Raw genomic sequence first — 13,859 nt, forward strand, 5'->3', positions numbered from 1 at the left:
GTGCTAGGGCGTCAAACCCACATCCACCATGGAGCTACAATTAAAAATGTTGATGTTGCAATATTAGTTTTATTTGTTGTACATAATTTCGAGCCCTGTGCCCATTATCAAATCATCCAGTAAGTTATACTATCCATCAGGACAGCCATATAACTGTTTATTTTAGTTAAACACATCATTGTAAAGTAGTGCATAACCAAACTTCAGTTTGTTTCTAGTTATTTAAAAGGCTCTCTCCATTTTATGTACTGTAGTCTCTACTGCTGTCTTTTCCTGGATGTTGTTTGATAAAAATTCTCCTAGATATTTAAAACAATCTAGTTTAGATATTGAGTTGTCATTTTTGCATATTTTTGATATGCATTACTGATGTCTACCATGAACTGTGTTTTTCAAATATTTATAATCCTGTTTTTGCTGCTTGATGTAATAGTCCTGCAATTTGTCGTTCTGCACTTTCAAGTGAATCTGTAATAAGTGCTATGTCTAGAAAATCTACAGTGATCTTTTTTGGCTTTACTCCTAATTTTATCTCCTTACTATTTATGGTCTTCCTGCAATCTCTATGCACTTTCTGTAAGTGGTGACAAACCATCTCCTTGTCTCACTACTGATTTTAATTTACAACTTTCTCCCATAAATTTCACTTCTGATGTTGTTTTAGTTAACACTGTTTTATTTATATTGCTTTTTTATCTTAGTCCAAACTGTTCTGAAATGTTGAGTAGCGTATTTCTATCAACAGAATCATATGTCTTTTTGAAGTCTACGAATGTTATCTCAAGCTTATGATTTTTCCTAATTTATAAAATGTGTTTGGGACGTAACCTCTGCCATGTACTTCACAGAAGTTTGGAGAGTATAAATGTTGATGTTGACATGTTCTACATACTATCTGTCTTTCCTAAACACTCCCTGATACTCCCCTAATTGTGGCTCAAGTATTCTTTCAGTTTTGCTTCAAAGTGCCTCCAACAAGACCTTATTTGACATTGGCACCGACACTTGTTGGGAATTGTTTTATCTCCCTTTTTATGTGGGTCATGTATTAACGCAGACATCCAATCCAGGAGGCACCAACATTTGTTTCCCAGATTTCTGAATTATTTTTGCTAGGCATACTATCATATTGTCTCCAGAATGCTTCCAGAAGTCTGTAACTAAATTGTCTTTCCCAGATGCTTCCTTATTTTTAAGTTGTCTAATGATTTCTTCAATTTCTTTGAATGTTGTTGGCTTCAAATCTTGTTCTTTTCATACTGTATTGTCAAAACTGAAATTTTTATATAATGCGCTGCAATTGCATAACTGTTTGAAATATTCAAAGAAGGGATCGGTTGGTAGGACATGTCCTGAGGCATCAAGGGATCACAAATTTAGCATTGGAGGGCAGTGTGGAGGGTAAAAATCGTAGAGGGAGACCAAGAGATGAATACACTAAGCAGATTCAGAAGGATGTAGGTTGCAGTAGGTACTGGGAGATAAAGGAGCTTGCACAGGATAGATTAGCATGGAGAGCTGCATCAAACCAGTCTCAGGACTGAAGACCACAACAACAACATTGAAATATTCAGCAAGTATTTCACAGCATTCAGAGCCACTGTATGCAGTTTCGAACTTTTTTGAATGTCTAAATTGTAAGCTTGGTGGTATATATTTTCTTAAATTAGTTTTAGACACACTGTAGAAGCAAGGCACTTGGAGTAAATGCCCATTCTTGCAGAACTGGTAAGATCCTTGGCAGATGCTGACAGGTAAAGATATTACTGAAGCATCAGTTCAAAAAGTCATGGCTGCAAAATACTAACTTGATGTATCTACAGAAGGAATGAATGACTGGTAAGAGCTGAACTTGGGAAAGAGCAGATTCAGTTTTGGAGAAATTCAGGAATACATAAGTTAACACTGACCCTAATACTTATCTTGGAAGATGGTTGAAGAAAGGCAAAACGGAACTTGTAACTTTTGATCGTGCTGGCTAGAATATTCACTTTAGAATTTCAAAGTTATCACCGACAAAACAGAGGGAGCAAAAGTATAACAATAATGGGAATTCCTGGATGGAATAAAATGTAAAATAAGGGAAAGGCAACCACTCACCTACAGCAGGCGGACGTATGGTGCATAGAAACACGCAACGGAAAACAGTATTCACATTTGCTCTTTTTCTAGGAGAATCACATACATTCACAGACACAACTGTACAGACACACGTTGCTGTGATCACATGGTTTTCTGTCGCATATTTCTATGTGCCACACACCAATCCACTATAGACACTATTTGGACAGCAAAATAACTGATGGCAGCAGGAATAAAAAGAATGTAGTATGCAGATTGGTAGTAGCATGTAAAGTACTCCTAAAAAAAAGATATACTGATATTAAATTTACATTCATTTGTTAGGACATGTTTTCTGAAAGTATTTCTTTGAGTGTAGCCTCATATGGAAGTGGAGTGGGGACGATAAACTGTATGGACAAGAAGGTAATAGAAACTTTTCAAATGTGGTGCTACAGAATAATGGTGATGATGGATAGACAAAGTAATTAATGAAGAGAAACTGACTTGAATTTGGGAGAACAGAAATTGATGACACACTGCAACTAAATGAGCTGATAAGTTTAGAGGACACATCCTGAGACATCAAGGAGCCACCAATTTGGTAATGGAAAGCAGTGTGGGAACAGTGAAAATTGTAAAAAGAGAGATCTACACTTAAATACAGCAAACATGATCAAATGGACATAAGGCACAGTGGTTATGCAGGTGTGAACAGATTTGCACAATGCAGACTGGTGTGTAAAGCTCCATCAAACTTGTCATCAGATTGATGATGACAAGGATGAGACACAAGATATCAGTTTTTTAGGGTCATTTGTCAATCTTATTTCTTCATTTCTTGTTTGTTTTACTGTTTCTCATTTCTAAGTGGTATACTTTTTTGTTGTATTTTGTTAAAAAATTTAGTAATGATTACATTTACACAAGAAATACTTTTTTATATTGTATTTTACACCTCCAAGTATTATACCATACCTTCAGTTCACCTCTAAACAACAGATGATCAAATTTTTTTTGTAGTTTATAATTTGATGATAAGGCTATAAATGGTTCCCTTGTTGTAACTATTTGTAAAGATAAAGTAATGAGGACTAAACAACATGATCAGTTTACTATTTTGATCTTTTACGAGTTACTATTTTTTAGTTTATTTATATTATCTTGTTTCTAATTCTGTTTTTTCACTATTTGTTTTCTTAAGGCATTATATGTTTTACAGGATGTGCTATATCTATATATTACATATTATAACTTTTAACTACATTAGAGGTAGAAAGTACTTCATCTGTGTAGCCCATGGTTTTTCTTTTCCCCAAAAGAAGTGATACACCTTATAATTTATATATTTTTCTTGTACTGCATAGTTTTAGGGAAAAAAAACTTGTGAAGTACTTTTGGTCAAAACTGAAGTATTACCTTAGAATGTTGAGCAAAGTTTGCATACATATTATGCTGCAACTGACAGAAGACTGTGCCTTCAGAAGTATTGACAGTGATATGAGTTCTTTGCAGGGTACGAAATTCAGTTGAAATACTATAAATTCCAGAAGCTGGAAAAATTTCTCCTGAAAAATAACAAAGGATAAGTGCCATTAGTGCAGTAATTTAAACATCAGATCAAGTTCGTTTTACATAAGATACCTAGATAGTTGAATACACAATTTCATTATTAACATCAGAGTTAAATTTATAAGTCTCAGTACATATACATAGTATTTTCTATCCTTATATTATCAAGACATTGAATCTTCAAGCATGGTGACACATTTAGAAATTTAAAAAAAATGGTCAGTTTAGAAATTAGGTAACAGGTGCTGGCAGAACTGAAGTTGCAAATGCTTGGATCGTTTAGCTGGTAAGAGCACTGTCCATGAAATGCAAGGTTCCAGGTTTGAGGATTACACCGTATTTCACACTAGTTAACTATACATGGCACCAGATGACACCATTTCTGCATTTCAGCATGTCCCATAACTTCTAATAATTGTGGCAAAATCTGCTTTTAGATAGTATAGTGTCAGATTCTAACCTCAACCTTCTTGGCTTCTGATAGAAGATATCACATGTCGCTTCCAAATATTTTTATCTTCCACTACTCCCTCCCAATAATTTATGCCCGTCTTGTTGCATATTGTTTTAATTTAATTTACCCATGTACTCCTAGTTCTCCCTCTTGGTCTCTTACCAAATGATTTCTCCATGAATATTCTTGAAACTACTTAATCCGCTTCCATTTTCATCAAATCGCCTGTCGATTAAAGTCTTTTGTAATTATTGCACTCATTATTGTTGCTCGTCATGATAGCATGTAGGTTTTGGTGTTGTGTATTCTCTTCTAGCTTTGGGATTCATTATCATAGTACAGACCAAGGATTTTCCTATAAACTTTGTTTTCAAATATTTGGAAGTGATGTCCTTCCATTTTAGTTCAATTACATGTTTCTGCTCTGTAGTTTAGGACTGGTCTGATGATTGTGTTACATAGCTTCATTTTAAACAATGGTAAATCCAGGATGGAATCACAAAATATTATGAAAAGGACAGACTGCTACTCACAATATAGAGGAAAGACAGGCACAACAAAAATCTGCTACTCCTTGGAGTTTTTGGAGAAAAGGCTTTCTTTTAAAGTAGAAAACACATGCACATTCACACAAGCACAACTCTCATATACATGACCACTCTCTCTGCCAGCTGAGACCCCTGCCTGTCTGCGACTCAATGTCTTCTCTATTTGGTGGTGGTGGTTGTTGGGATGTTTAAGGGGGACTAAACAGCTAAGGTCATCAGTCCCCCATTTCAAAAACAGGCGAGACATAAAGTCGCGGAGCAGATAAAATCCCAAGGGGAAGGAGACTCCCCCCCCCCCACCCAGGCACTAAAGAACACAAATCGAACACTACAGAAAAGAAGAGTACAGACGAACACCAGACAGAAAGAAACAGAAGAAAAGAAGATGGCCGGAGACTGGTTGACTGACCACATGAACAAAAAAAAGAGAAAGAGTCAACCATCCGACGACACACCAAAACAGCAACAAATATTGAGAGACGCAAGGACAAAAGACACAGAAAGGGAAAGGAGCAGGACCCCCCTAAATGCAACCATAAAAAGGACTACCACGGATAAAATGTAAAACATTGTCAGCCATGGAGGCATCGTCACATAAAATCAAAGGCAAAGTGCCCGGGAGATTAAAAGACTGCCGGAGGGTGCGCAGTCCAATAAAATATGGGCGACCGTCAGCCGGGACCCACACCGACACAGGGGGGGATCCTCCTGACGCAAAAGATGGCCGTGCGTCAGGTAGGTATGGCCAATGCGCAGCCGACACAGGATAACAAGAGTCCCTGCGAGAAGACCGCAGGGAGGAGCGCCACACATCGGTCGTCTCCTTGACAGCCCGCAGTTTATTAGGCGCTGTCATGCCTCGCCACTCAGCAGACCACATCCCAAGCACCTTACGGCGCAACACCAGCTGCTGATCGCGAGCCGTGAGGCCGATCTCCAAAGCTGGTGCGTCGATCGCCCCTTTGGCCAGCCTGTCAACACGTGCGTTCCCCGGGATGCCAACATGACCTGGCGTCCAAACCAAGACCACCGAACGACCAGAACGGGCAATGGCGGAAACAGACTCCTGAATAGAGGACACCAGAGGAGAAGAGGAATAGCAGCGGTCGATGGCCTGAAGGCTGCTCAGGGAGTCACTGCAGATGACGATGGACCTACCTGAGCAGAAATGCATATGCTCAAGAGCGCGCAATATGGCCACCAGCTCTGCAGTAAAAATACTGCAGCCAGCCGGCAAGGAGCGCTGCTCAACATGGGCAGCATGAGCAAAAGCGTAGGCAGTGCGACCATCAACCAGGGAACCATCAGTGTAGACAGTCTCACAGTCCGAAAATGAGGCGAGGAGCGCAACGGCGACGGAGGGCCACAGGCGGAACCGAGTCCTTGGGTCCCTGTGCCAAGTCCAGACGGATGGACGGCCGGGACAAACACCAGGGAGGCGTAGGTGCATGGACCCGGAAGGGAGGCAGAAGAGGGAATGACCCCAGTTCCGACAGCAGGGACTGGACGCGGACAGCGACGGAAAGCCCAGACCTAGGTCGCCGTTCGGGCAGATGGAGGACCATGGCAGGGAAAAGCAGGCGACGATTGGGATGGCCTGGCGAGCAATGCACGTGGACAGCATAGTCGGCAAGCAGTCGATGGCGGCGAATCCGCAGCGGGGGAACCCCGGCCTCCACCAGTAGACTATCCACGGGGCTGGTACGAAAAGCGGCAGTTGCAAGCCGAACCCCACAGTGGTGTATGGGGTCTAACAACTTCAACACTGAGGGTGATGCAGACCCATAGGCCAGGCTCCCATAATCAAGCCGGGACTGCACAAGGGCTCTGTACAATCGCAGCAGCGTGCAGCGATCTGCACCCCAAGATGTGTGGCTAAGGCAGCGGAGGGCGTTGAAGTGCCGCCAGCATTTTTGCTTCAGCTGAGTAATATGAGGAACCCATGTGAGCCGGGCATCAAACACGAGTCCCAAGAAGCGGCAAGTGTCCACCACTTCAAGCAGGTGGCCGTCGAGGTAAAGTTCAGGATGAGGGTGGACCGTCCGACGCCTGCAGAAGTGCATAACTCGAGTCTTGGCTGCAGAGAACTGAAAACCATGAGTCAGAGCCCATGATGCTGCCTTGCGAACGGCGACTTGCAGCCTGCGTTCGGCGTTGTGGAGCTAAATGAGATGCAGAAGTCGTCGGCATACAAAGAAGGAGACACCGACGACCCCACGGCTGCAGCCAGACCATTAATGGCCACTAGAAATAAGGAGACGCTCAACACCGAGCCCTGCGGGACCCCATTTTCCTGTATATAAGATGAACTAGAGGCGGCACCGACTTGCACCCGGAAAGAGCGGTGCAATAAAAAGGTTTGAAGAAAAGCCGGGAGCCGACCACGAAGACCCCACTCATACAACGTGGCGAGGATGTGATGCCTCCATGGGGTGTCATACGCCTTCCGCAGATCGAAAAATACAGCAACGAGATGCTGACGTCGGGCAAAGGCCGTACGGACAGCAGATTCCAGCCGCACCAAATTGTCCGTGGCAGACTGGCCCCGACGGAAGCCACCCTGGGAAGGAGCGAGGAGACCGCGCGACTCAAGGACCCAACACAAACGCCGCCCCACCATACGTTCGAGCAATTTGCACAAAACGTTGGTGAGGGTAATGGGACGATAGCTGTCCACCGCCAGTGGGTCCGCACTGGGCTTCAAGATGGGGACAATAAGACCCTCTCGCCATTGCGACGGGAACACGCCCTCGCTCCAAATGCGGTTAAAGATGGTGAGGATGTGTCTCTGGCAGTCCCTGGAGAGATGCTTCAGCATCTGTGCGTGGATGCAGTCTGGTCCTGGTGCTGTATCAGGGCATTCGGCAAGGGCAGCGAGGAATTCCCTCTCGCTGAAAGGAGCATTGTATTTTTCATAACGACGCTTGTGGAACGATAACGGCGTCTGCTCGGCTCGCTCCTTGAGAGAGCGAAAGGCAGGGAGATAAGTTGCAGTCGCAGAGCTCTTAGCAAAGTGCGCAGCAAGGTGTTCAGCAATGGCGGCAGCGTCCGTGCAGACAGCGCCATCCAAGGAGATCCCAGGGACACCCATAGGGGTCTGGTGTCCATAAATCCGCCGTATCCGGGACCACACGAGCGAGGGGGAGACACGGGAACCCAAGGATGAGACATACCGCTCCCAGCATTCCTGCTTACGCCGTGTAATAAGACGACGGGCGAAGGCACGGAGCCTCTTAAAGGCGATGAGGGTCTCCAGAGACGGGTGCCGCCTATGACGCTGGAGGGCCCGCCTACGGTCGCGAATAGCCTCAGCAATCTCAGGCGACCACCAGGGTACAGCCTTCCTCCGAGGGAGTCCAGAAGAGCGGGGTATGGCAGCCTCGGCCGCCGAAATGATTGACGTGGTGAAGACACGGACCACCTCGTCAATGTCACCCTCTGGGGGAGACTCAATGATTGCCGCGGAAGTAAAACTTGGCCAGTCAGCCCTGTGGAGAGCCCAGCGGGGCAGGCGCCCAGAAGCATGACACTGGGGCAGTGACAAATAGATGGGAAAATGGTCACTACCACACAGGTCAGGATGCACTCTCCAGTGGAGGGATGGGACAAGTCCGGGGATGCAAAGAGAGAGATCGATGGCCGAGAACGAGCCATGGGCCACACTGAAATGCGTGGGAGCACTGGTGTTCAAGAGGCTAAGGTCGAGCTGAGCCAACAAATGCTCCACGGCACGACTGCGGTCATCAGAGACAGTCCCACCCCATAGAGGGTTGTGGGCATTGAAATCACCCAGCAACAAGAAAGGTGGCGGCAGTTGGGCTATCAGAGCAGCCAGGACATGCTGCGCGACAGCACCATCCGGTGGAAGGTAAATACTGCAGACGGTAATAGCCTGTGGCGTCCACACCCGAACAGCGACAGCCTCTAAAGCTGTTTGTAGAGGTACAAGCTCGCTGTGAAGAGAGTTAAGTACATAAATGCAGACGCTACCAGACACCCTTTCATAAGCTGCCCGGTTCTTAAAATAACCCCGATAGCCACGGAGGGCGGGGGTTCGCATTGCTGGAAACCAAGTTTCCTGCAGAGCAATGCAAAGGAAAGGATGAAGGCTGATAAGTTGGCGGAGCTCAGCTAGATGGTGGAAGAAACCGCTGCAGTTACACTGGAGGATGGTATTAGCCATGGATGGGAAAGGCGTGAAGGGACTGGGGAGGCAGATTACGCCTCCGAGGCCCCTGCTGCTACTGAGTCACCACCTGGACAACAGTCATCTATTGCGTCCGAGGGACTGGCAAGATCCATGTCCTCAGCGGACGCCAGGATCTCCACCTCATCCTCAGACGCAGAGCTTGTAGGAAGCGGCGGAATGGGTGCCACCGCAATGTTGGTAGCCTTGGGGAGTTTCTTCTTCTTCTGCTTCTCGCGCTGTGCCTTTGGTGGTTCAGGCTGGGAGGGCAGCACTGGGTCAGTCTCAGGGACAGAAGACGACCGTGTGTCCTGACGACCAGGGACCGGCGGTTGTTTAAGGCACTTGCGGCTGTCGGCCTTGGTACCAGTCGGAACTTGAGAAGGGAGGTCCCCGATTGGTTGGGGGGTGTTGCTCCCGAAGTAGATGGAGCAGGAGCAACAGGTTGGGAAGTACCCCCCACAAGCAAGGGGGCTGGTGGATGCTGACCGATCTGAGAGCCGATTCGTGATGACGGGAGAACTGTCGTTGCAGTAGCGGTGTAGGTTGACGTCATCGCCACAGGATGGAGCCTCTCATATTTCCGTCTAGCCTCGGGGTACGTCAGGCGGTCCAGGGTCTTATATTCCATTATCTTCCTTTCTTTCTGCAATATCCTACAGTCCGGCGAGCAGGGGGAATGGTGTTCTCCGCAGTTAACAGAGATAGGAGGCGGGGCACATGGAGTATCGGGATGCGAAGGACGTCCACAATCCCGACACATGATGCAGGAAGTACAACGAGATGACATGTGCCCGAACTTCCAGCATTTAAAACACCGCATCGGAGGAGGGATATATGGCTTCACATCACAACGGTAAACCATCACCTTGACCTTTTCGGGTAATACATCACCTTCGAAGGCCAAGATGAAGGCACCGGTGGCTACCTGATTATCCCTCGGACCCCAATGGACGCGCCGGACGAAGTGAACACCTCGTCGTTCGAGGTTGGCGCGTAATTCATCGTCGGACTGCAGAAGAAGATCCCTGTGGAATATAATACCCTGGACCATGTTGAGACTCTTATGCGGCGTGATGCTAACGGAAACATCCCCCAACTTGTCACAATTGAGCAACCTCCGTGACTGGGCAGAGGATGCCGTTTTGATGAGCACAGAACCAGAGCACATCTTGGACAAGCCCTCCACCTCCCCGAACTTGTCCTCTAAATGCTCCACAAAAAACTGGGGCTTGGTCGACATGAACGATTCTCCATCAACCCGTGTACACACGAGGTACCGGGGTGAAGTCTCCACTGCCTTCTTTAGCAAGACGTTCCTCCCATCGAGTAGCTAGGGAGGGAAACGATCTCTGATCAAATTTCTTCCCGTTGAGGTTAGACCTCAATCGCTTAGAGACTGCTGGTGGAGGTCCACCAGCGATAGATGATGTACCACACTTCATTGCGGGTCATCTGCCCTGATGCCACCGACTCCGACCAAGGGCCCTCCCCACGGGAGCCACCCAGCCGCAGCAATAGCCACCTGGCAGGAAGGCCATTGCCGGGAGTCCCGATGCCCCAGGGAGATGGGCATCTACTCCTTGGCATACGTGGGGAGTTAACGGCGCAGGCACCAGTAGAGCGATCCCTGTGTTGTCAGGGGGCTACAACCAACAGGGTACATGGCGGCCCCACCACAACGGACTGGCTACCGTGCTGGATGTTAGGTGACATGTGATCCATGGTCGCCGTCAGTGCAGAAAAGGGCCCTGCACAGTGTTTGGCAGAAAGTGTACGCAGGAGCGTATCCATGCCCAAGTGATGGAGAGCGGGCAGGACTGCAATGCAACGACGAATAAGATGGCGAAAGTTCTCAACACAACATGGACACAATGCACCAAGTAAGGCGCCCTTCCCCAATCACCTCGCTCTTCGGAAAAATTTTGAGATATGGAGGTCAAACCTGACAGGGGACCATCACATAAGGCCGAAACGTTTGAGACTCCTTTTAGTCGCCTCGTACGACAGGCAGGAATACCGCGGGCCTATTCTAACCCCTGAACCCGCAGGGGGACTCTATTTGGTGATTACCAATCTATCCTCTTCATAAAATTATAGCTCCAAGTTAGTTTTACTTGTCAGTAGTTTAGACTCTAGAAGTTTTGTATAGAGCAGTATGATCTATTAGCATTCTGCAGTCTGATTTTCACTTCACTTGTCTCTGATTTCGTTTATGTATCATTGTGCCCAGAAATTTGAACTTTTCGACACTTTTGAATTTTGTTTTCCAATTATTAAACGCAACTGATTGTCTTGTTCGTATCTTCATCCTTGACCTATGATGCACTTTGCTTTCTTATCATTTACTTTTAGTACAAGATTGGATGCTTCTTCTACAAGCTTCACAAATAACTGCCTAATCTCTATTTCACTGTTTTCAATGAGCACTATATCATCTGCATTTGTTAAAACTTTATTTCTTTGGAGGATCCCAGAAGACACTAGCTTGAGCTTCCTTACAACTCTCTCCACGGCTGCATTTAAGAGAAGAGGAGACAGAGCTTCCCCATGTCTTGGTCCCTTTTTATTTTTAAAAATGGTCAGATTTTATTCTATTTAGCAAAATACTACTCATATTTTCATCAATGCACATTTTACAAAGATTAAGAAGATTGACTGGAAATCTCAAGTCTGTTATTACATTCCACAGGCTTTGTCAATAGAGTCATAAGCTTTCATAAAACTGGTGAACAAGTAATATAATTTTTCTTTACTTTCCTGTATTTTTCATTTATTGTTTTGATTACTGATATATTATCAGTAGTGGATCTATTTCTTTGAAAGCCATTTTTATAATCCCGATAATATTTTCTGCGTATGCTTTCACATGGTTTAGCAATAAACAAAATAAAATCTTACAGACTGTGTTAACTCCTCATATTCCCCTATAGTTTCTGAAGTGTTCCCTGTCTTCTTTTTTATGTACTGAGACTACTGATTCTTTCCAGTCTGCTGGTATGTTCTTAGTTTTCCAGGTTAACTGTATCACGTGAAACTAACATCTGTGCAGTGGTTCTTCTCCATATTTTAATATCTCTGCAGCAATTCTGCTGCTCCCAGTTGTCCTGCCATTTTTTTTAGGTATTTCATACTTCTCAACACATCTCCACATGTCAGTTCTGGAATTTAGTTATCATTAGGGCTGGTGCTAGAACTTGTAATTGGTGATTCTGGATCAGAACAGTTCTGTAGATTGTCAGAGTATTCCTTTCTTGTTGATAAAATTCTGCATGGTTCAATAATTATATTTTCACCCATAACCTTCATCATCTCACATTTGTAATTAAAACCTCTTCGTTTAGATCAGTTGTGGCCAGAGAAGCTATGTGCCAACTGTAGGCTTGATGGACAAGCACTCCAGTACCCTGAATCAGAAATTGAATACCAGTCATCTCATCATAATCCAAACGTAAGGGCTAATTTACCTAGTACCCTAACTATGCCCATCTATAAATCAAGATAACTCGTGAACTCCCCCTCTGTTGCTGCTATTTGGCTCTGGAATGAGCTACCCTACACTCTGTGCACAATTAAATGCCCTGTTGCTCTAAAGGAAGAGCTGAAGCACTGCCTCCTGTCACCCTCTAACAACTCCCCAAAAATCAACATGTATAGTCAGTTTTCACCCTGTCAAACAGTAACGTAAATGTGCCTGCCTTCTCCCATTCACACTTCTTGCTTTTTCATTTCTCAGTCAGTCACATCACTTTACTTTCTTTTCACCCTTTTTGATAGTATTGTGTAGCCCCCCCCCCCCCCCCCCCTCTCTCTCTCTCTCTCTCTCTCTCTCTCTCTCTCTCTCTCTCTCTCTCTCTCTCTCTCTCTCATGCTCATGGCTGTATACTTCCCAGTTTACAACTATCTCCCTTTATCTTGTCTCTATTGTTGTACCCATGGACAAATGTACTGTGTTTTCTTTCTCTTTCATGCTACAGTAATCACAAAAGTTGTATAAATGTTGTATACTAGAAGTAACTTGCGTTTATTATAATGAACATAATATGTATAATGGCTGGTTAGATGTGACAGAGAGTCTGATGTCCCAGAACTTGCCAGGTTTAGTAAATCAACAAATAAGTAAATAAATATTACAGCCACTTTCCTCCCACACTCCTGACTCAGGGCACATGAAAAACTCATTACTGATTATGACATGTTGCACAAAATGAAATGCTGAAGCATTTCACAGTTTTTGTCACATTTTTACACCACCGGTATTGCAGTAAGAAGATGTATGTGAATTTTGAAAGTATTTTCTACATCCTTATACTTCATTTACAAATCACTTCTCACTAGACACCCACACACACAGTTTTCCTTCTGCAACTAAAGTTTCCAGACATCCATCTTCAGGACAGTATCCTGCATAGCACTCAAATTGTCGTACAATATAGAACAGAGTCCAGAAATGCTCCTTGCAATTTCTGTATGCAATCCAACTCATTTAAATTAAGTCATCATAAATGGCAGCATGAAAATAGTTTTGATACACAGTAGAGAATGGTGCCCACTGAGATTCCCACGTTGTGTGGAGTACCTAATTTGTAGTTCACAATGCCATTTCTGATGTGCTTTGCTAATGAAGAGTCAACCTTTATGATCGCATGAATGAAGGATTATTTAAAAAACCAGAAAACTTGAACAACATTTAACGATTTCTAAATTAAAAGTCTTTTTATCTGAATAATTTTCATGAAGTTTACCTGTATTTCTTGTGTTTTCAGATGAATTTTTTCGGCAAATTGAGAAAGGGTGTTCTGTCCCTCAAGTATAAAGTAATTTGCGTTATCTGCATGATATACACTAGAAATTGCATCAAGAATGGTGCAGCACAATGCAGGGCAGTTCGATTTAAGAAAAACAGATTGTAGTACTTGAAAGGCCTGTATATTTCTCACACTGGCTCCTGTAAGAATGAATAATTAGTTTCAGTTAATGAGACAAATTAAAGCAAAACTGCATAAGTTCCATGAAAACTATATTTAGGTGTAGATGG

At 44.5% G+C, this 13,859-nt stretch overlaps 1 protein-coding gene across 1 annotated transcript in view; it reads right to left on the reverse strand.

Annotated features, from left to right (window-relative positions):
• The window catches only part of LOC126092919 (WD repeat and FYVE domain-containing protein 3), a 327,125-nt gene that overhangs the window by 266,496 nt on the left and 46,770 nt on the right, over positions 1–13,859 (reverse strand). The window contains exons 8-9 of the mRNA XM_049908653.1: positions 13,567–13,769; positions 3,481–3,629 (exon numbers count right to left, since the gene is read on the reverse strand). Of these exons, the coding sequence (XP_049764610.1) occupies positions 3,481–3,629; positions 13,567–13,769 (352 nt within the window). The remainder of the gene's footprint in view (positions 1–3,480; positions 3,630–13,566; positions 13,770–13,859) is intronic.

This window comes from Schistocerca cancellata, chromosome 1 (assembly GCF_023864275.1).
Source record: "Schistocerca cancellata isolate TAMUIC-IGC-003103 chromosome 1, iqSchCanc2.1, whole genome shotgun sequence".
Lineage (NCBI taxonomy): Eukaryota > Metazoa > Arthropoda > Insecta > Orthoptera > Acrididae > Schistocerca > Schistocerca cancellata.